General features: G+C 46.9%; 1 protein-coding gene across 3 annotated transcripts in view; it reads right to left on the bottom strand.

The window, feature by feature from the left end:
- The window catches only part of SCUBE1 (signal peptide, CUB domain and EGF like domain containing 1), a 1,846,233-nt gene that overhangs the window by 464,698 nt on the left and 1,359,472 nt on the right, over nt 1-22,063 (bottom strand). For all 3 annotated transcript variants that reach the window (XM_085652470.1, XM_085652471.1, XM_085652472.1), the window contains one exon: nt 18,934-19,092. In XM_085652470.1, the coding sequence (XP_085508596.1) occupies nt 18,934-19,092 (159 nt within the window). The remainder of the gene's footprint in view (nt 1-18,933; nt 19,093-22,063) is intronic.

The following is a 22,063-nucleotide window of genomic DNA, read 5'->3' as shown; positions in this document are numbered from 1 at the left end:
GTGGCTTTGCAATCATTATTACACTTGAGATCAATTTGCCAACTTGTCTATTTTCTATGTTTAATTGTAAATCAAGCAATACATTTCCTTGATTCGATTTAAAATCATAGACAACCAATTGCAATATATTTGGTAAGAAACGTATTGAAATATAATTGGTAAGGAGCTTAGTTTAATTATTATAGATTCACAATGACAGTAAAAGTTACATTTTCTAACCTGAAATCAATCACTCCTAAATAGGAAGCTGTAGATTTCAATAGATCGATTTGTACTTCCATCTAAGCTGGAAAGTTAATGAATATGACATTGAATTCTTATCACAAACTGATGAAGCTAAATACTTTTCTTGCCAATCATCCATCTTAAAGAGCTCAATGTGTACCGAACAATGGACTCCCACTAGGCATCCTGCTGGACATTCATTTGTTGTTTAGTTCATGATCAATAATGGGGATGATGGAGATATGGGTACGCTCATGTTTAAAGCATTAGATGCTGTATTAATTAGCCTATTAGCAACATTTTCTCCAGATCAGGTGGCTGATTAGAACTAATTTGTGACCATAACAGTGATGAGGCAATCAGGATATATGTGTGTTTCCAATGTTATTATTCTTTCGACTACCTGGATATATGATAGGATTTCACCAAGGTCTATAAAAATAAATCATTTATAATCATGTGCTTGTATTTGATTATTGCGCCCTGAGTAAGTGATCATTGAGGGATTTCTGGCTGTTTTCAGAGTAATTATTGCTTGCTCTGTAGTTTTAATTGTCTAATTTTCCTTCACGTACTAGCTGATACATAACGAATACAGACCCAAAAGAATAAGTAGTTCCATCAATATGGCATATGTTTAGACAATGCACCTAGTACAGTGTCCCGCTACCTGACTGTCGGCTAGATGGCTCCATGCTTCAAGAACAAAGTGCATGCCGTTGTGCAACTGTTGTACCCCTTCATAGTTTTTTTTCTATAAAACTTCAGTCTTGGCTAATCACAGCACCCCTCACTTGCTGCGAATCATCCTCAGTGCCAGATCTTCACCACGATTGTTGCTTGGCTTCCCAGCGGCAACAGACTTGCATTATGAGGCACAAAATAAAGTTCTTAGGGCAAGTTAACAGTGCTTTTGATATAAATAAATAAAAAACACAGTTTGCTCTGCGCCAGCGTTTGCTTTTCGTAAAAAGTTATTTTTGGCCAATCACAGCACACCTCACGCACAGTGCACCACCATCAATTGGATGTCTTAACTACCATGTAACTAAGCTTCTCAACAACAGAGGATCTACGGTGTAAGGCAGAGAATAAAGTGCAACTTTTCGTCGCTCCAACATTATTTTCCTTAAAAAGTCAGTTGTGATCAAAATATAGCACACCTCACTCACTGTGCACCCCTCTCAATAAAGGAACCTCTCTGCCTCACTGATTAGCTGCCTGGTAACAGAGGTCATATGATGTGAGGTACAGAATATTTATTATTCTTTGGATACAAACAAATGAAAAATACAGTTAACACTGCACCAGCGTTTTCTTTCCTGAAAAGGCTGATCTTGGCCAATCAAGGTGCACCTCAATCACTGTGCACCTCACCCAGTATGTGCTTTACACCACCTCGCTGCTTGCCTTCCCAGTTTAGGTGGACTTATGTTGTGAGGACCACACTAAAGTGCAAGACGCAAGGTACCAGTACTGTAAGTTAAATACACAAAACTCAGTTACATATGCAGTAACCACTTAATCCATATATTTCTTCAGAGCTTTAAACCTTTTAGAGTGAAATAAATGCTAGTGTCCTACCTTGTTTTCAGCCAATAAAAGCACACTAACTGTAAGTTCACTAGGGAGTTCACATATCGGCTGAAATGGGCTGCTTAGGCAGAGCGCGAGATTTACTCTCAAGAACATTTTACTTAAAAGAATTACATACATCCACGAAACCTTGGCAGAGGAAATCCTGGTTCACATTCCCTGCCCCCACGCAAAAAACCGAGCTTTAAAAGTGAGCTTTAGAGCGAAATGTTGAATGGAGTGGAAAGTAAATTGCAACAAGACTCCACAAACTACTATTAAACTTTGAATTTAGACAAAAGGAACAACAAGTTTCGCATATCATCTGAAACAAGCGAAGATCATGCTAACACCAACATTCTTAGTCTGAACTATGTAATGAACTACCACTGCCTTGAATCAAAAAAAGCTGGAATTACATTTAAAGCTATTTTAAAAACCGACAAGTGCAAATATTGGAGTGCAGGTGGGGGCAGTCTATACATATTCTATGAAGAGGGGGGGGGTCTTCAGTATGCTCTGAGCCGACAACACTCTGACACACAAGTGAAGTGAAGCAAATTAAAGTATTTGGTTATTTTTCAGACCATGCCTGCCAGGTACCTCGCAAGAGAGGGTGGAGCCAATCCTGCCGGCACTGCTCGTCTGAGAGAAGAGGCAGCCCAGAACTAGTCTACTTGCACAGAGGTAGGGCTGCCACCTTTCACAGAGAAGAATACCAATCCTCTGTTAACATTTGAACTTTCTGCAAAGGCTGGACATGGTTCTTAAGTAGAACTTTAATTGAAATAATCTGTGTTAATTTAAACATGTTAATTCTGTCTTTGTTTACGTAAATTATCAGTCAGGGGTCAACAAAGCAGCGGTAGAACACGCTTACCAGTGTTTTCTTGTACCATTAGTAGTTTAAAGAATGTACTGATAAGGGAAGAAAATACCAGCTTTAGGAGATTTTTTAAATTTCTAAACCAGCCCTGCAAATAAAATACATACAGGTCATGTTGGTATAAAAATGTTCAGATGGCAACGCCAGGCAGAAGATGTGCGCAATTCTAGTGATGGAGTCGAAGTTTTGTATTGCATTTTACTCATTTGTAGGGGTGCATCATAATCACATATAGAGAGCACCCGCTGTCTGTGTAAACGTGAATGTTGGAATTGTGAATTGCGTTAATGTATCTACGTGACATATTTTAGTTTACTGACAAGTATTATGAGAAGTTAACGTAGGAAATAAATGTAACTAGTAGAAAAAGCTAACATGAAGAGACCGTGTTATGAAGTTTGACACGATTCATGTACTAGAGGTATTTGATAATAGTTCTTTCCATAAGTAGGTAAATATGTTAGTCAAAATGCAAAATATTTATGTAATTTGTAATGCTTAAGTGATACGTTCTTTTGTCAGCCAAAGCTGTAGGCCTGAAATGCAAAGCCCAGACAACTCTCGCTTTAGGATTAATGTTCTGAATTTCATGGACACTGTGGACGCTGTTCTTTCTAAGCTTTGCATTGCAGGTGAAGAAGCATTTTTAGGCAAATTAATGTCTTTTGTTTTAGCAGCTAGGCAAGGAGAGAAGAAGTTACAATTACATGGCTTGGGTGCGATAAAGGAAAAGGTTGGTTTCATATGGAAGAAGGCACAGGAACCAACGACAAATTGTTGCAAAGGATGTACATGGAGGACACTGTGTAAAAGTACGCTCATGACTGTTCCCATTGTGCAGTACATGCGAAAAGGGTATCGTGGGAATCCTATCTGTGTATAACTGGTTGTTGGAATTAGGGATAGTGCCCTTGTTTTTGGAGAGGGAGCATCTCAGAATGAGCTCTTCCTCTTGGTATAGTAGCTTTATGCCAGGTGTGGCTCCTCCATTGGAGCGGAGGAGCATCACCCTCCTTATGTGCCCCCCCAAAGCCCCAGAGATAAAAAATAAAATAGCAATTCATTACCATTTTATTTTTTTATTGTCCCGTCCTGAACCAAGCGTCAGGACAAGGCAGGGCCTGCTCAGTGAGAAGGGAGGAGTGGTGGGCAGAGGGATGTCTTTTGCACTTGTTTAAAGTGTGCATGTGTCTTTGGCCAGTCGTCTTGAGATGACCAGCTACACATGCGCACTCTAAGCCTCTCAACCCAGCTGACTTGAGACAGCTAGGTTGAGAGCAAGTGCAGGCATCCAGTACCCTCAGGAGCGGCGACAGAGGCCGCTCCCATCAATCAGGGCCCTGCTGACATGTTGCTTAACAGCATGTGAGCAGTCCTGGATTGGTTGAGGGAGTTTGCTGGGGCCTGCACTGTAGTCCCAGCAGCAGACGAAGTCGGAGTGAGAAGGACGTCATCACCATCGTCAGGATTGGATCGGTAAGTGCATTTCTTTTTTTTTCCTTCTGTTTGCCAGCCCCCTCCCCACCTCAGTAGATGCCAGCCACCACTGCTTTATACAGCTTGACCCATCTCAACGGTAGAGAGACTTCTTAGGAAGATTCTACGACTGACACCTTTCCTCCTCATTCAAAATACATACTCATTAACACAGGGATGTCATCTTAGCAAAAGATTAGGGATAGATTTAAATGCTCTTCATTTATCAAGCCTCGATGCAGGGAAATTTGGACTTTTACTTCTTGATTGTCTGTATTCTCCTCCTTGAGCTCTTAGTCCTGTTCATGTTGCACCACCTGAATTGGGTGTGTCGTTTCCTTTGCATTTCTATACCCTTGTATTGAGGTGTGTTTAAGTTCTGTTTTTTTTGGCTTTTTAATGAACCTATCTAACTTTCCTCAATTGCTCTTTGGTTATTATGTATCAGTAAGTGGTGTTTCTAAGTTGACTGTGAATTAAGGATTCTCTCTCCTTCACACTTTTATGCTGCTTAAAAGACCCATCGGAGTGTGTCTCTTGAAAAGTTCCAAAACAAATTGAAATGGCACTTTCAGTTGGTAGCAGAGTAGGGTGGTTTGCACATGATGTAAGGGGAGAAGCTAGAATTTAGTTAAGCATAGGTGGAACCTAGAACCCCAATTAGAGCCCAATAGTCAAGAACAGAAAATGGAATCCGGCGGTGACCGACGGAGTTTGACGGTGCGGCAGGATCAGTGGTGGAAGGAGGAGTGAGTATTAACAGGATGTGTGTAGGAAGCTAGATTGCAGGAATGGTATTATTCTGTGATGTCTTGCGTAGTTAAGAGTGAGATTCGAGTGAATGTGGTTTCGGGTCCGACGTGGTCCAAGGATTGTGATTTGAGTTGCGGATCCCAAGACGTCCGAAGATACCGGGAGACAGAAAGGTGTAGAAGACACTACAATTGTGATTGTCTAACCGGAGAATTCAAGAGTTGTCATGAGACGTGATCAGCAGGTCCACTTAAGACAGGGAACTTTGTGTGGCTGGTATTAAGGGAATCGTCTAGTGGACCTTGTGTACTGGGGTTAACAATACTGATTCGGGTGATCCACACTGGTCGAGAGTTACTGTGTGCGAATGCTCTTGAGTGGCTGAATTCGATCTATCTTTTAGAATGGCAGACAATTACGGACTTAAGACAATTGTGTGAGTGAATGCGTATGGAGAAATTGTGATCAAGAGTGAGCTGCTGTGAGGAGTGAGAGTGGCGTCTGATTGTGCCGCGTTTCGATAGGTCGGTTGGTGTAATGCCGCGCTGGGACTGGTTGTTGGTCAGCGGGAATACTCTGTGGCTGACAAAGATCATTTTGCTGTATTAATTGAACAAATATTGCATTTTTGATAGGGAAAGTTCCGAAAAGTGTCAGAAATCATGCGATGCTTGAGAGTGTTATGGGATCTCTTCAGAGGTGATGAAGGGGTTGTTACTCGAGTAGGAGAAGAGGCACCACCCTAAGATACTCCAGGTCACTATAGGGCAACAAATGTTGGACACCATACTATATTTAAGCTCCAAAATTGTCACAAAATTACTGAAAAGGAGGAGGAATTGTCATTTTCATGCTTTGGCACATTCAGGCTAGAGGTATTGAACCAACATAGGGGGATGATGTTTGCAATGCGACCGTTGCCTAGGCCCACACAGTTTGAAGCGCCAGATGCATGGATGCATGTAGCTCATGCAAAGCAGAGAGAGAAATATCACGAAAGGATAAAGAAAACCATGAAGGCATATCAGGATGCACAGTGGGATGCTAACTTAGGAGGAAGAGAGTAGGTACCATTGAGGGAGAGACATTATACCCAGTATTGGTGGGCAATGAGGAAACACAGGATAAGGGGAGAAGGGCAAATGGTTGTCACAGCAGTGATACTGAAGACAGCTTGTTGGATGGGTTGTTAGCTGAGCGCTGACCGCCTTATAGTCTACAACCGGGAGAAGTAGGACGGAGTCCTGATGGCACCGATAATGGGGGAGGTGCATCAGCCCGAGGGGCTTCTGATCCAAGAGTTGTGGGAATTATATCAGCCGGAACAAGGGGGACAGGAGTGCCCAGCTTGGGAGGTATGGAACATGATGGTGACAAAGCCACTTCATGCTTTCTGGAAGATCTTACAGTACCTGTTTCCATTGGACCTGTCGTTCCTGTTTATGACTCAGGCCCAACAGGAAGCCTTAGTCTGAGACAATACATGCACGTGGAAGGGACTCCTAGGAGGAACAGGGAGTGCAAATGGAGGTTTACATCCTTTAGTGTCCAAGTCAGGATACCATCAAAGCTGTAATGAAGGTGAAGCTAGTGGATGTGGTGAGTATGAAAGCGGAACTAGATGAGATCATCAGTGGGGGTCTAGCTCTAGAATAGAGATTTATGAGCCAGACAAATTGTTGTCTATGTCTAAGGACATCATCTGCAGGGCAAGACAAGCACATGAGAAGTTGTCGGATCTGGCTCAGAGGTATGGGGTAGATTAATCCCGAACAAAGACATTGCAGGGAAACCAACGGCTTACTTACAGTGACCAAGAGATAGAGGAAAAGAGTGCCTGGATTAAGGACGCACATCCAGTAACTGACAATAGGAATAAGGGCTTGGAGTATGCTGGATAAGTGGGAAGAGAGGTGGTCGAGAAAGAAGGGTGCAAGAAAGGTGACTGGAGATATGCCTTCTCGGGGGGGGGGGGCAGGAAATAGAGGCATACCCATTGCTGGAAGTACCTATTGGAGGGTATGCACATGTTCCTTGTAGTTGGGGTGATCTTGTTACGTTCACAAATGATTTCTCAAGATTAAGAGAGAAGCCCGCTGAGTGGTATAAGAAAGTTGATTGCTTTGTGAAGATCTCAAAAGTATTGTGGATGGATTTAAACACATTGGTCAAAATTGTGGTCCCTAGTGATCTATGGTCTTTTTGTAAGATAGCTGTTGAGTGTCCCAGTGCTGAGCCAGAAGGGGACTCAGTAACTCATGGCCCTTTGCAGTTGGTCATGAAAAAGTACGATCAGGTGATCACATGCTTGCAGTTCAAAATAGCCCCACAGGTCATCGATTGGGTCAAGTTTGATTGAACGGACCAGAAGCCAAAATAGTTGGTACATGCCTATTATGAAAGGCTGTTACAAGTCTTCAAGCAGTACAGTAGGTTAGACACCCTTGACCCCAAAGACATGGGACAATTTGTGTCCAGGTTTTTGACTGGACTAAGGCCGGCGATCAGCCTCATGATCCAATAGCATCTGATTTGCTGGCAAAACAAATCTGTGAACGAAATCCTACCGTTAGCCAAGTACTGACGTGATGAGGTGGACTCCAAACAAAGAAAGATAAAGGAGAAATTGATGTTAGTCCAAATGCATAATGCCCAGAAAGGAGAGCAGGTGCAGGGGGTGATGGGAGCTGTAACTCGTGGTCAGCGAAACGCCCAAGGAGGTGTACAAGTTCAAGTCAAAGGGGTTGACAGGTCAGGGAAAAGGGAGAGGTATCCCCATAGATCTTAAGACAGGCATATACGTCGCCACCCTGAAGAAGTCCACTGCATGTCGCTTTTTTCACAATATCGGGAATTGGAAGTGTGAGTGTTGCCTCAATCCTGTGAACCGAGAGAAGGGAGGAGAACTCATATAGATGGCAGATGGTGTGAACCAGTCACAGAGAGACCACACCGTTAATGCGGGAAGGCATCAGAACCAATTAGTGCAAGTGCCTCAGCCTCCAAAAATTCAACAGGGCAATCCGACATACAGCCAGATGCCCTTGTGTCACAATTCCATCGGGTCTCGGGAGGGACAGGAGCATACGGGGACTGGTGGAATGCGCCTCCTGAAACCAGTCCTTTCCTCTCTTTCCAGCCAGACGACTGGGCTACGGAACGAAACACCCCGTGAGACGAGGGCTCTGTATTCGTAGGACCCTGTTCCTTCACCTGGGAGAGTTCCCCTGAGGTTGCCACCCATAAGTATGACGTCATCCCGGACTGGCCAATGGGAGTTGGCCGGATTCCTGATGAGGCAGAAAAAGAACCCAGAAAATGCGGAAGTGGAGAACGCGAGGATTCCCCGGAGAGCTACCCTGAAACGCCAGAGAGGAGACGACCGCTACTGACTTCGATAGCGGAGGGAGAAGCATTATCAAGAGAGCCAAGAGGCCAACGTCATGGCTCAGCGCCCAGCCACGCTCCTGGAGGAGCGTGGCTCAGGCAGGTACAGGAACGTGTTTCGGGATGGGTTGGGAGGAAAGCGAGTGTCAGCGAGTAAGACACCTCCCTCTATCCTCCACCTTACCAGCTTACCGGCACCGACACCCACAGTCTTAGTAGTTTGTTATAGCACTGGTGGTTCCTAACTCCCTCCCCTTGTAGTTGTCAGTACGAATATAGGCCCTGACGTCTCCTATACTTTCTCTCCCCCATTTCGAGCATCCCGAGGTGCTGAGACGAGACACGAAGACGAGCAGGGAAGAAGACTAACAGAGAAACCTGTGAACTGATCAGGACTGGATAAGGAGTATTATCCGTTGTTAAAAACTCTGGCAACCCACAAGAAACTAATATATTCAATAAAACCTAGCATAAACCGACATGCTGTCCCCATGATCCTTACCTACCGTTACACCTTGATGGAGCCTATGGATAGATTTGTTCTGGACCTGTCCTTATGACAGTGCTTGAGAGGGGTGGAAGACTGTACACTTGGCATAGTGTTAGAGGTAGACCAAAATGGACCCTACATAGAAGCAGACGTAAATGGTCATTCCATTATGTTCTTGATTGATATTGGTGCTACCTGGTCTACTGTGAGATCTGCAGTAGCCCCATTCCTGCCCCTCTTGGGAAAATCAATCAAGTTGTAGAAGTCACTAATAAAAGGATGACAAACCCTTTGACAGAATAGGTGCCTGTGAACATTGGATTCTTCCTGAATCACCATCGGTTCATGGTCTGTGACTCAAGCCCAGTGTGCATGTTGGGGCATGATCTGTTGTGTAAACTGAATTTTATAATCTACTACACACAAAAGGGAATTGTGTTGCAAAGCAATGATGAGGACATTGCCTTCAAATTGGCGAACCAAAACATTTGCACTACCATGTTTCCTTTACTGACAGAGGAAGACATGCCACTAGATCTCAGAGACACGGTCTGGGCAGTGGTGTGTGGACTACTCAGGAGAGGAGATCAGACTGATTCGAGGAGTCAAGCCAGTCCGCATACAGATCAAGCCAAATGCAGAATTTCCAAGAACACTCCAGTACAATTTGACCCCAGAAACAGTGGCAGGGATTGCACCCGTAATTAAGTCTATGATTATGCCTGGCATCCTAATAGAGATCATGGCAAGTCCATGCAACTCTCCTATTATGGGTTTGCAGAAGCCTCGTGGAAAATACTGCATCGTCCAGGACCTTGGAAAGGTTAACAGCATGGTGATTCCATTTTGTCCCGTGGTACCGAATCAATCAGTGATCCTATTCCATATTCCTTGTGAAGCTGAATGGTTTACGGTAATTGACCTTTGCCAGGTGTTTTTCTCTGTTCCATGAGGAGAGCCAATTTGTATTTGCTGTCCTAACGTATTGTTATATTCTGCAAGGGTATACTGAAAGTCTATCCATTTTTAACTAGATCTTGAAAAAGAACTGTAAAGGTCTGATTCTACCCCGAAACTTAGATTTGGTCCAATACATCAATGGCCTTTTCATTGCATCTGAGATGTGTGATGCTTGCAGGGATGATACCATTGCCTTACTGTACCACCTGGCTGAGAATGGGCATAAGGTGTCTCCGAGTAAGCTGCAGTACTATCTAAATAAAGTACAGTACTTGGGCCACTGGATTGAAAAGAGCGAGAGGAAGGTGTCACCGGAAAGAGTGGGGGCGATCATGAAGATGAATCCGCCTAGTATCTAAAAAGAATGTTTTTGGGAATGGTTGGCTACTGTTCACAGTGGATTCCCAACTTTTCTCTGATGGTGACACCTTTGCAGATGCCTACTCACAGGGATGTTTGAGATCTGGTGCCCTGGGACAATGATTGTCTACTTGCCTTGCCTTAGATATCTTTTTATTAGTAACGGTAAACTAGGCAGTTCGGCAAATCATCTCACAGTTACATAACATCATATTCATATGGCAGATATGTTGGGACATTGTAGAAATCAGGGATGTACAACAAACATTGGAATGGGCTTCAAGGAGAAATATGTTAATCTTCCACGGGGATCACTGGGGCCGCACATATATCTCCCCGATATGCGTTCCACTTGCCCCATACAGCGAACCATTTTTTGGGACATCCTCGTGCCACATAGACCATCTTCTCTCTGAACATACACCAGTCTAAGTTCTTTTTCCAGGTGGCCTTAGTCGGTGACGTTCCCGCCCCGTGCTATATCCTGTTTTGCTACCATGGCGCCCAGAGTAGCCCAAAGTCCTTACGTACCTGTTAAATAAGTAGTCCCAAACATTGAGTAAACACCTTTTAACCTCTGGATGGATGTCCTTGTGCAGTACATGACCTCGTGTATCCCCCTCCAGTATTTTTGGATCTGTTCACACTCCCAAATGATATGTAAAAAAGTGCCCCGCTGACCGCATTGCCTTCTGCATTCTCCCCTCTCCCCCCTCCCCATGAGGACCAGTTGGGGCCTGGTGACATAAGTCCTATGCAAGATTTTAAGTTGCCCCAGACGGAGCCTCGCGGAAAATGCCACCTCCCGTGGAGAGGCCACCGCCTCCTGCCACTCCTCATTGTCGAGTTCAAGGCCGTCTTTTTCCCAGCTCTAACGAAGACGTACTAAGGGATCCAGGGTATTAATAATTAGTTTTCTGTATGTTAGTGATATGGCTTTCTGCGGGAGTAATCCATCAAGCAACCTATCCTCAAGTGGGGAAGACTCCGGGAGGGAAGTGCCCCTCTGTAGGGTTATTACAAGAGCATGGTGGACCTGTATACAGCGGAAGTACTCCGTGTCTGCGATCTCGAACTGTTGTTGTAGTTTATCAAACCCAATCATTTCACCCTTCACCCAAAGGTCCCCTATCCGAGAGATACCAATGAGGTCCCATTTGTCAAATCCCTTCGAGGAATGCTGACTGCCCAGCTGTTCTGAGTCCCACAGTGGAGTAGCCAATGTGAGTCTCCAGTCCCAGCCTAGACTTTTTGTAGCTGAATGCCAGACTTGGACTGAGTGTTTGGTCGGTCCAGTTATAGGGAGTTTCCTGGGGTTCAGATAGAGGGCTCTGTTATAGTTTCCACCTGGCAGCAGTCACCTATCCATGGCAAAGCCTGGATCATCTTGTCTACGGTAGGTACCTTGATTGATGGCGGCGAGGTGGGCTGCCTAGTAGTATTTCTTTATGTCGGGAAGACTTATACCACCATCGTGCCAGTTGAGGACCAGCTTGTTAAGAGCTATTTGGGGCCTCCCATACCAGAACAACTCCCTCTGCAAGCCTTTGATTTCTCTAAAATATCGCACGGGAACCAGCTCCGGATAGTTTTGCAGGGCATAGAGGAAGCGAGGCAAGGACATCATTTTAAAAAGAGTTGCTCGGCCCAGCAACGAGAGTGGGAGTGCCTTCCAGTTATCGAGATCAGGCCGCAGTCCCTGCAAGGGCAGGTGCAGGTTTCTCTCGTAACGGAGCTTGGGGTCCGCAGTGACAGAGATCCCCAAATAGCGAAAGCCATCACTTACCACTTGCACTGGGCAATCCCTAGGGAGGGCCGGGGTTTTTATTCCCAGGGTATACAGGAGAGATTTGTTTCACTTAATCGAGTAGCCAGAGTATCTACCAAAGGTCGTGAAAATGTCCAATACACATCTGAGGGACATTTTGGGGAGGCCAAGTAGAGGAGAATATCATCCAAATAAAGCGAGATGCGGTCTTCCCAGTCTGCCGACCACCGTAGCCCTCGTATGACCGGGTCCCGACGGATCCAGGCCACCAGTGGCTCCAGAGAAAGAGCAGGGGCGACAGCGGGCACCCCTGTCTAGTACCCCGATTGAGTCCGAAGGAGTCAGATTGTTTATTATTAACTATCACTTGCGCCAACGCCTCCGAGTAGAGGAGTCTAACCCATGCTGTAAAGGTGGGCCCAAACCCCATCTTGGCGAGAACTGTGAAGAGGTAGGGCCATTCAATGGTGTCAAACGCCATAGAGGCATCTAAAGACAAGATCACAGCTGCCTCCTGGATGGTATCTACCCTTCCCAGCACTCCATGTACTCTTCGCAGGTTCAGGGCCGTGTTTCGGTGGGGCATAAAGCCCGACTGATCAGGGTGCACCAGGTTACTTATTACCCATGACAGCCGGGTGGCCAAGAGTTTGGCCAGGATTTTCGGCTCTGCATTACGCAGGGAGATGTGTCTGTAGGAGGAGCATTGACTTCTAGGTTTGCCCTCCTTATGGATGAGAACCAGTGATGCCAGACGCTGATCTAGTGGGAGCGCCCCCACTCTTCTACTCTCTTCAAACAGGGCCCGTAGGTGAGGGGCTATTTTGTCCAGGCGTAGTTTGTAAAGTTCGATCGGCAGCCCATTTGGACCAAGCGCCTTCCCCAAGCGGAGGCTCCTGATGGCCTGAGCTAGTTCATCATTAGTGATGTCGTTGTCCAGGAAACTCCTGTTCTCCTCAGAAAGGGCTGGGATTTGTATGTCCCGCAGGAGGTCAATGGGGTCCTCCTCTAGGGAGGATGTTTATGTGCGATATACCGCGTTATAGTGGGCAGCAAATTCACTGGTGATTTTGATGGGATCAGTGATTGTTTTGCCCGTGTCTATCGTCAGCTCTGGGACAAGTCTGTTGGCCCTTTACTTCCTGTCGAGCCAGGCCAGTAGCCTTCCGGCTTTGTCTCCCCATTCATATACCCTGCCAAGTCTCCCACCCTGACAATTTGGCTCTGTCAGTGGCGATACCTTTATATTCATCTCTTTTTAGGTGCAAAAGGTGTAGTGCTTCTGGAGTCACCTCCTCCCCCAACTCTCCCTCCAGCCGGAGGATCTCCCCCTCTACCTTTTTGAGCTCTTTGTGTTTTTCTTTCTTGACCCCACTACAAGGGAGAGAGCTGTCCCCCTAATAACCGATTTGAACGCCTCCCACAATATTTGGGGGAGTCGACAGAACCCTGGTTCTCCTGAAAGTAATGGTCAATGGCTAACAGCAACTCCTTGCAAACCACAGGGTTCCGCAAATACCAAGGGTTGATGAGCGCGATCGTACCCACCCGTAACTCTCCGAGGACCAGCCTGGCCCAAATGGGGGAATGATCAGAGATACCACCCGCACCAGGTGTTGGACCTCTTGGATATGGGTACGTTGGGAGGCTGGCATGAGGAGGTAGTCAATACGAGAAAAGCTATTATGGGCCAGAGAAGAAGGTGTGCTGAATGTTGTTGTCCATATGTCCGTGAGGCCGAAGGCCTTCAGGAAGTCAGGAAGCCAATGACTCGCTAAGCCTATATCTCGGGGAGGGGGGCGGGGGGCGGACGGTCCAATGAGCCAGAGGCAACCGCATTGAAGTCGCCTCCCACCAATAACAGGCATTCAGGAAGCGAGAGCAGCTGGATACCCAGGTCCCTGAATGTTTGACTCTGGAGTCCGGGCGGGACATGGACCGACATTAAGGTTAGTGCATTGCCCTCCCACTGCCCCATGATAGCAATGTATCTACCCCATTCATTGGATCGCGAGGACTGGATGGAGAAGGGGAAGAAGGTTTTCATCATGATGCCCACTCCGCTGGAGCCGGAGGTAAAGCCGGAATGGGCCATAAGCCTATACCCCCATCTGTGTAGTGCTTTGCCTGTGTTATCGACCAGCTGTGTTTCCTGCAGGAAAACCACGTCAGGAGAGTGATGTTTGCTGTAGGACTAGAGTGTGTTTCATCTTGTCCCCGAGCCCATTCACTTTCCAACTCAATAGGACAAAACTCTTATCCCAATGTGCACTCATGTCCGAGTCTCATTTGGGAGCCCGCCTCCCAGTACCATAATAGCCATGTTTGCTGACTGAACTGTAACAAACAAAGCCCCCCAAACTCCATCCCGAACCCCCCCCCCCTGCTGCCCTGCACTCTGGGCTTGAAACTACCCATGAGACTAACTTTGCAGAGTGCCTGTCGCCCAACTGAGGAACTAACAATAGCTAAATGTGGGGAAAGAAGCTTCATCCCTCCACCCCACCACCCGCATATCAGAACAAAGTCATTCCCCGAGCAGGGCAATAACCAGTGTCGATATGAGCAGGAGACCGGAATGCTTCGCCCTACACAATATTCCAACACGTTGCCTTCACCACCCAATACCTCGTGTCTCTACTCCAGGTGAGGGAAGAACAGGGGTTAGAACACATCTGGTCATGAACTGTCTTGTGGTAATACTCCTAAATTGGGCAGAAAGTCAGCGGGCGTTATGTTCCTTTGCGTCCCCCCACCCCTCGAGCCAGTCCGCAACTGCCTCCAGATGCTAAAAGAACCAGGCCTTTCCATCTGCTTCAAACCGCAGCTGGGCCTGAAAGAGCATAGCATATTTCAGACCTTTATCTCTCAGTGTCTTCTCAACGGCCAGGAAGGACAACCTTTGCTTCTGCACGGCCTGGGTAAAGTCTGGAAAGAAAGAGATGATTGTGTTTTTGTACCTGAGCGGCGATGCAACCCTGGCACTCTGTAGTATTGCATCTCTGTCACGAAAGTTGAGCAGTCTGGTCAAGATGGGACGGGGAGGGACGGCAGGCTTTGGACGCCCTCCTGGGACTCTGTGGGCCCGCTCAACCACGATGAATTTCGATAGGCCCTTGGGTTTGAGATAATTGAGTATAAGGTCCTCCACAAACAGATCTGGAGTCTGCCCCTCCGTTTTCTCTGGCACTCCGGTAATTCGTATGTTATTCCGCCTGGAGCGCCACTCATAGTCATACAACTTTTCCTCTGTGAATTTTCGAAAGGACTTGAGGTCTTGGATCTCATTTTGAAGTTGTGAGACATCGTCGACTAGCCTACTGGTGGTCACTTCCAATTGATGACCTTTTCGTGTGTTTTGGTGAGATCTGCTCTGATGAGGGTCATTTCTACCGTGATTGCATCTGTCCGCTGCTCCATAGACGGTCGCCCCTCTGCGATAGCCTCAATGATGTCTTTAAGGGTAAGTTCGGGGAGGTCTCCCTCCGATCCTCCGGCAGGTCCCCCCCGCCCCCCCGGGAGAAGTGCTCCGGGATTGCCGCCTTGGGGCACGTATAGCAGTCCAGCTTGTTCTGCTGCATGGGTTTTGGGCGACTTTCGGCCGACATCATGCCTCGCCGGAGGGGCAGGGCACACCCTCACTCCTCTGTCTTTTGGGTCACTTCGGCATTCTTGCGGTGCCCTCCGTCAATGGCGAGGGGGATGAGGATGAATTATCCCCGCTAACTCCTGGGTTGAACCGGAGGATAGGTCACATGCCTTCTCCCTATCGCCGCACTTCAGGCCACCCCACCACTTGCCGTAACACACTTGAGGGCACCCGATAGTCCCCGGCACCCTCCTCCTTGGATTCGTATGTCTGCGTTCACAGAGGCCGAGTGTCTACGGCAGTTCCCAGCTTTCTGCTGTGAGGAGGCCGCAAAAGTGCGGCACGCGGCACTCTCCGGTCTTCAGTTCTGCCGGTTCAATTTCGGGCTCAGGCGAGACCGGAGCACATCTGGCACTTGTACCACTGCTCGGGTTGCAGATTTGTTTAGCGGGTCAGTGGATTTTGGGGCGAAGGGTCCGGAGCTACCCTAAACCTTGGCCATCACACTGCAGCGCGTAGCCACGCCCCCCAACAAAACTTTTTTGGTCTTCTGCCATGAAAGGAAAGATAGTGCTCTATCTGTACACACACAGACACATGGGGATGCCCGTAGACCAGTGACCTATTTCTCACCTACTTAGATTCTGTAGCTTCAGCATTGCCCGGATGTCTTACATCTGTTGCTGAAACAGGTGTTAGCATTGAAAGATGTGAAAGCATTGTGATGGGTCATCCTCTTACAGTATATGTGCCACACTCGGTTGAGCTTCTGAAGACAAGAACCAAGACATAGTATCTGACAAATACCAGATTGACAAGGTTCGAGCAGGTACTTTTCGCTGCTGAGAATGTAACCCTGAAGCAGCATTCTGTGTTGAATCCTGTTACCTTGTTACTCATTCCAAGTGCTGATGGGGAAGAATGTGAAGACAATGACTGTCTGGATGTCACTGAACTATGAACAAAACCAACATTCTGGTTGTCATGTGGATCTTTTCTTGATGGGTCGAGGCTTATCTGACTAGGAGATGTGATAGCCTCAAGGTACCTAAGCTGTTGCTAAGAGAGCTTTTTCCTAGGTTCGGATTTCCAACTACATTGGAGTTGGATAGAGGCACGCACTTCCATAACGAAGACATGAAGTTACTGTGCACTTCTCTGAGTGTGGTTCAGAGACTACATTGGAGCTACAGGCCAGAGGCGTCTGGAATGGTGGAGCAGATCAATGGTACCCTGAAATTGAGGTTGGCTAAAATGTGTGCTTCGACATCTTTGAAGTAGCCTGATGCTCTACCACTAGTGCTGATGAGTCTGCGCAGCATACCTTACAAGAGAATTGGGTTGTCGCCCCACGAAATACTCCTGGGTAGAGCGATGCATTTGCCTGCCATGCCTGCCAACGCGCTTGTGAATAACTCAAAAAATTTGGTCCTTGTCTACTGTAAAGGATTAGCTGACATGGTTGGTTCTGTATCTCATCAGGTTGAAGCAATGTCTGCATCGACATCAAAGACTTTCTGTCATGCACAGGGGATTGGTTTCTCATCAAAAGACACGCGAGTAAAAAATGTCTTGATCCTCGTTGGAGTGGTCCACACCAAGTGATACTGGTGACTACGACTGCTGTGAAATGTGGCAGAGTGCTGACTGGGTCCATGCCTCTCACACACATCGAGTTTTGGGTCCCTCGGATGAAACAGCTCCTCTCATAGAAGAATTTTCAGCCATGACTGAAAGGTCACAGAAGGGGACAAGCAAAGCTGCAGAGGTACTGGAGGAGGGTGGGAGCACACCAGGTCAATCTGAGGGAAGGTCAAGCTACACAAGACCCTGGGAGGCACCTGTGCGCCAGGGAGAGGTACAGAGACCTGAGAGGATTGTGGCAGCTTTCTCAGCAAACCCCAGATGAATTTCGTTTTATTTCTACTGAAGAAGGATGAAATCCAGAAACACATGTGTCTAGAGATTAACAGCACTAACCTGCACCAACTTTGGTGAGACACTCTGCAAAATTTCAAGTAAGCGTTTAAAATTGAACTGCATGTACCAGGATGCAAAGGGGCGAACTGTGCTGGGAGGTAGCAGTGTGCTCCCATCCCCCTTCTGTTTCAAAAAGGCTCCCTTGAGCCACTGAGCTGACGAGCTCATGGGAGGCACCTGTGCACCAGGGAGAGGTACAGAGACCTGAGAGGATTGTGGCAGCTTTCTCAGCAAACCCCAGATGAATTTCGTTTTATTTCTACTGAAGAAGGAAGAAATCCAGAAACACATGTGTCTAGAGATTAACAGCACTAACCTGCATCAACTTTGGTGAGACACTCTGCAAAATTTCAAGTAAGCATTTAAAATTGAAATGCATGTACCAGGATGCAAAGGGGCGAACTGTGCTGGGAGGTAGCAGTGTGCTCCCATCCCCCTTCTGTTTCAAAAAGGCTCCCTTGAGCCACTGAGCTGACGAGCTCATGGGAGGCACCTTTGCGCCAGGGAGAGGTACAGAGACCTGAGAGGATTGTGGCAGCTTTCTCAGCAAACCCCAGATGAATTTCGTTTTATTTCTACTGAAGAAGGATGAAATCCAGAAACACATGTGTCTAGAGATTAACAGCACTAACCTGCACCAACTTTGGTGAGACACTCTGCAAAATTTCAAGTAAGCATTTAAAATTGAACTGCATGTACCAGGATGCAAAGGGGCGAACTGTGCTGGGAGGTAGCAGTGTGCTCCCATCCCCCTTCTGTTTCAAAAAGTCCCTGGTAATGTTCATATTAGTAACTCTGGGATGTGGAATTACCATAATTACAAAGTATACACCCAGGAAAAACCTTTAAATAGAAAGGGAAGCTGCCAGACTTGTAGAAAGGGAGCTTCAGATGGTAAGACTAACGCCCTGCCAAAATATAAATGGCCCGCTTCATCTTCATCTTTTGGTGTCCATATTTAATTTGCATCCGCGCATTCCTTAAAAACCATACTACCTTATTTGAGTGTCAGAAGGGAACATACATTCATCCCCAAACTTCAATTTTGTTTATAAAAAGAATATCAATATTAAAATAAAAAGTATTAACACAACTCGGTTTTTAGAGTACATTTATGTAGCGCATGTTCATCCCAGGAGTACACGTTTTTTCTCTTTTCTTTTTAACGCTAAATGTATCACGAAACAGCCTGCATCATGTGGCTGTAGCTGGCAATGGTGAAATACTTCTACAGGGTGTTTAGAGACTTAGAGAATATGGGCATTGTGGGGACCCCCTATAGCTTTATTGCGCCACTGATGGATGAGTTTTCGTTTGTGCTGAACTATCTAAAGTGTCCTGTGGACTATTTTATATATAAATATTGCAGTCTAAATTGATTAATAATTCAGTATTGTTTTCAGCATAACACTAAAGATTTATCAATTACTTCACGGTACTGCCTACACTGTGAGAGCAATAGTAGAAAAAAGTTTTGCACAAACCTGATATTTCCTCCTTGTTAATTTCCACTTCAAATTCTGCAGTAATATGCGACACTTCCTTGGCAGGTGATTTGCGACCTCGTCGTTTTTTCATAGAAGAGTCACACTTCAAGTTCACGAAAGTTACCTGACAATTATCATTGCACGGAGATTGACCTCCTTCGTATAAGAGAAACAAAAAAACTCAGTTTGTACTAGAACTAATGTGATCATATTTCAAAAAAATTAATGAAGGGTTACTTTTGAGTTAGCCCGTTTTACTTTATACATTTATTGCATTTTAGCCTTCTCCTTGCAATTAAAACAAACACAAAATATCAATTTCTAATGTAAAATATCGAGTATGACAGTTAAATAGATCCTATTGTTTTATGGCTTTTATTGCACCACATAGTTGAGACTTGCAGTGATATACTTCTAGCGCACGTTAATAGAGTGGTATCAATTTGATTTGGATTTTGAGTGCTTGAACTGATCTTTAACCGATAAGATGTGCTAAGCAACTATTATTACATTTGGTAACAAACATGATGATAGTTTACCAGTTAGTTAGGTAATCTTTGATGTAACTTTTGTTTTTGTTTGCTTTCCAATTATTTGATTTAGCTGCTGAGATTTCTATTGCACTGACATGTCACACTGAGGTCACTTCAAAGCACTAGGTATTGAGGAGCTTCGCCCAGTCAGGAAAAAAATTCTCAACTCCCGCAGAAATAACAGAACCGAATGATTAATCCATCAATCAATCAGGGAGTTGTGAAGCGCGCGACTCACCCATAAGGGTCTAAAGGCGCTGGAGGGGGGGTGCAGCTCCGGTTAGTCAAAGAGCCAGGTCTTGAGTATCTCCCTGAAGATGTGCAGAGTGGGGGGCGCATCTGATGTTGGTCGGGAGCTCGTTCCAGGTCTTTGCCGTGATGTAGGAGAAGGCTCTTCCACCCGTTCTGGCTCTTTCGATGCACAGGGTTTGGTGAGGGTAAGGTCGTCGGATTTGAGGTTTCTTTTGGGTGCATGGAAGGAGATTCTTTTGTTGAGATATTGGGGTCCGGTGTTGTGGAGGCATTTGTAGGCATGGGTGATTATCTTGAAGGTTACTTTCTTCTCAACGGGGAGCTAGTGGAGGTCTCGCAAGTGTTGGGTGATGTGTTTGTGTTGAGGGATGCCGAGGATGAGTCTGGCTGCGGTGTTCTGAATGGTGTGGAGCTTGCGGAGCAGAGATTTGTTGATCCCAGCGTAGAGGGCGTTTCCGCAGCCCAGTCTGTTGGTTATGAATGCATGGGTGAGGGTCTTTCTTGATTCGGGAGGATCCATTCGAAGGTCATGCGAAGGATGCAGAGGGTGTTGAAGCAGGTGGAGGCAACGGTGTTAATCTGTTGGGTCATGGTGAGGGAGGAGTCGAGTATGATGCAGAGGTTCCGGGCATGGTCTGTGGGGGTGGGCGGGCTGCCGAGGGCGGTGGGCCACCAGGTGTTGTTCCATGCAGAGGGTAAGGGGCCTAGGATGAGGACTTCTGTCATCTCAGAGTTAAGCTTCAGGCAGCTGCTGCTCATTCAGGATGAGACGTCCTTCATTCCTTCCTGGAAGCTGAGACTGGTGGTGAGGGGGTCCTTAGTGAGGAAGAGGATGAGCTGGGTGTCATTGGCGTAGGATACTATGAGTCCATTCTCTCTGATGATGGCGGTAAAGTGGGGCACGTAGATGTAGAAGTGTGTGGGGCTAAGCAATGATCCTTGGAGTACTCCGCAGTTGATCTCTGTGGGTTTGGAAAGGGAGGGCGGAAATCTGTGTTCTGCTCGTAAGGAAGAAGCAGAGCCAGTCGAGGACGGTTCCCTGTATGCCGGCGTTGTGGAGTCTGGCCGTGAGATTGCGGTGTGAGAGGTTCTCGAAGGCTGCAGAGAGGTAAAGTAGGATCAGTGCCGCGGTGTGGTCTTGCTTGAGGAGGGTGCAGTTGTTGTCTGTGGCGGCGAGTAGGGTGATCTCGGTGCTATGGTGGTAGCGGGATTCGGATTCGGAGGGGTCAAGGATGGAATTCTCTTTGATGAATTTCGTTAGGGATGCTGACGATCTTCTCTGTGACTTTGGCTGTGAACGGGAGGAGAGAGATGGGTTGGTAGGTCCATCGGGTCTGCTGAGGGTTTCTTGAGGAGGGGTTTGACTTCTGCGCATTTCCATTCATCAGGGAATGTGCCCATTTCAAAGGTGGCGTTGATGATGCATCATAGCTCAAATGCGATGGCGGCAGAGGCTCTGTGGAAGATGTGCAGAGGGCAGGGGTCCGTGGGGGCTCCTGAGTGAATCCCTTTCATGGTCGATGCAGAGTCTTCGGCGGTGACTGGGGTCCAGGAGGCGATGGTAGGCTGGAAGTCGTTGCTGTGGGGATGAGTGGACTCGGTGTCCGGAGTCTGTTCGTTGAAGTTGTCATAGAGGGATCTTATTTACAGTTTGAAGTAGTTGCCGAGTTTGTTGTAGACGTCCTGGGAGGGTGTGATGTCCGTGACTTCACTGGGGAGCTTGGTGAATTCCTGGATGATGCTGAAGAGTTCCTTGGAGTTCCTAGCTTTGGCATGGATTTTGTTTCGGATGAGGGCCCTTTTGGTGGATCTGATGAGTTGGTGGCACTTTGTCATTGTGTTCTTGTATGTGGTGTGGTCTTCTGGAGTTTTGCTGTTTGTCCAATTCTTCTTGAGACGTCTGCAGGTGCGTCTTGATTCTTGGAGGTCGGCGGTGAACCAGGTGGCCTTCCTGGGGCGCTGTCTGTCAGGGTAGCAGAGGGGGGCGAGCTTGTCTGCGCAGTTGGGATCCATCTGTGAAGTTCTTTAGCTGCGGAGTTGGCGTTGGTCGAGATGAGGGTGGAGTTGAGGTGCTCCTCGGTGACCTTGCTCCAGTTCCTTCGTGGAGGGCGAGGTGCAGGTTTGGGGGTGGTGGGTTTGTCGACGTGGAAGTGTACACAGTGGTGGTCCGTCCAGGGGGGTTGCATTGGGTGGTGAAGTGGATGTTGTTACCCCCTGCGAAGATGGTGTCGAGAGTGTGTCCTGCCTTGTGTTTCAGTTCGAGGTTGGTGAGGCTGTCCAGGAGTGTGGCGGAGTTTGGGTCGGTGAGGTTGTCGAGGTGGAAGTTGTGGTCTCCGATGAGT

This window comes from Triturus cristatus, chromosome 4_1 (assembly GCF_964204655.1).
Source record: "Triturus cristatus chromosome 4_1, aTriCri1.1, whole genome shotgun sequence".
Classification (NCBI taxonomy): Eukaryota; Metazoa; Chordata; class Amphibia; order Caudata; family Salamandridae; genus Triturus; species Triturus cristatus.
This window is presented reverse-complemented; position numbering and strand designations above follow the sequence as displayed.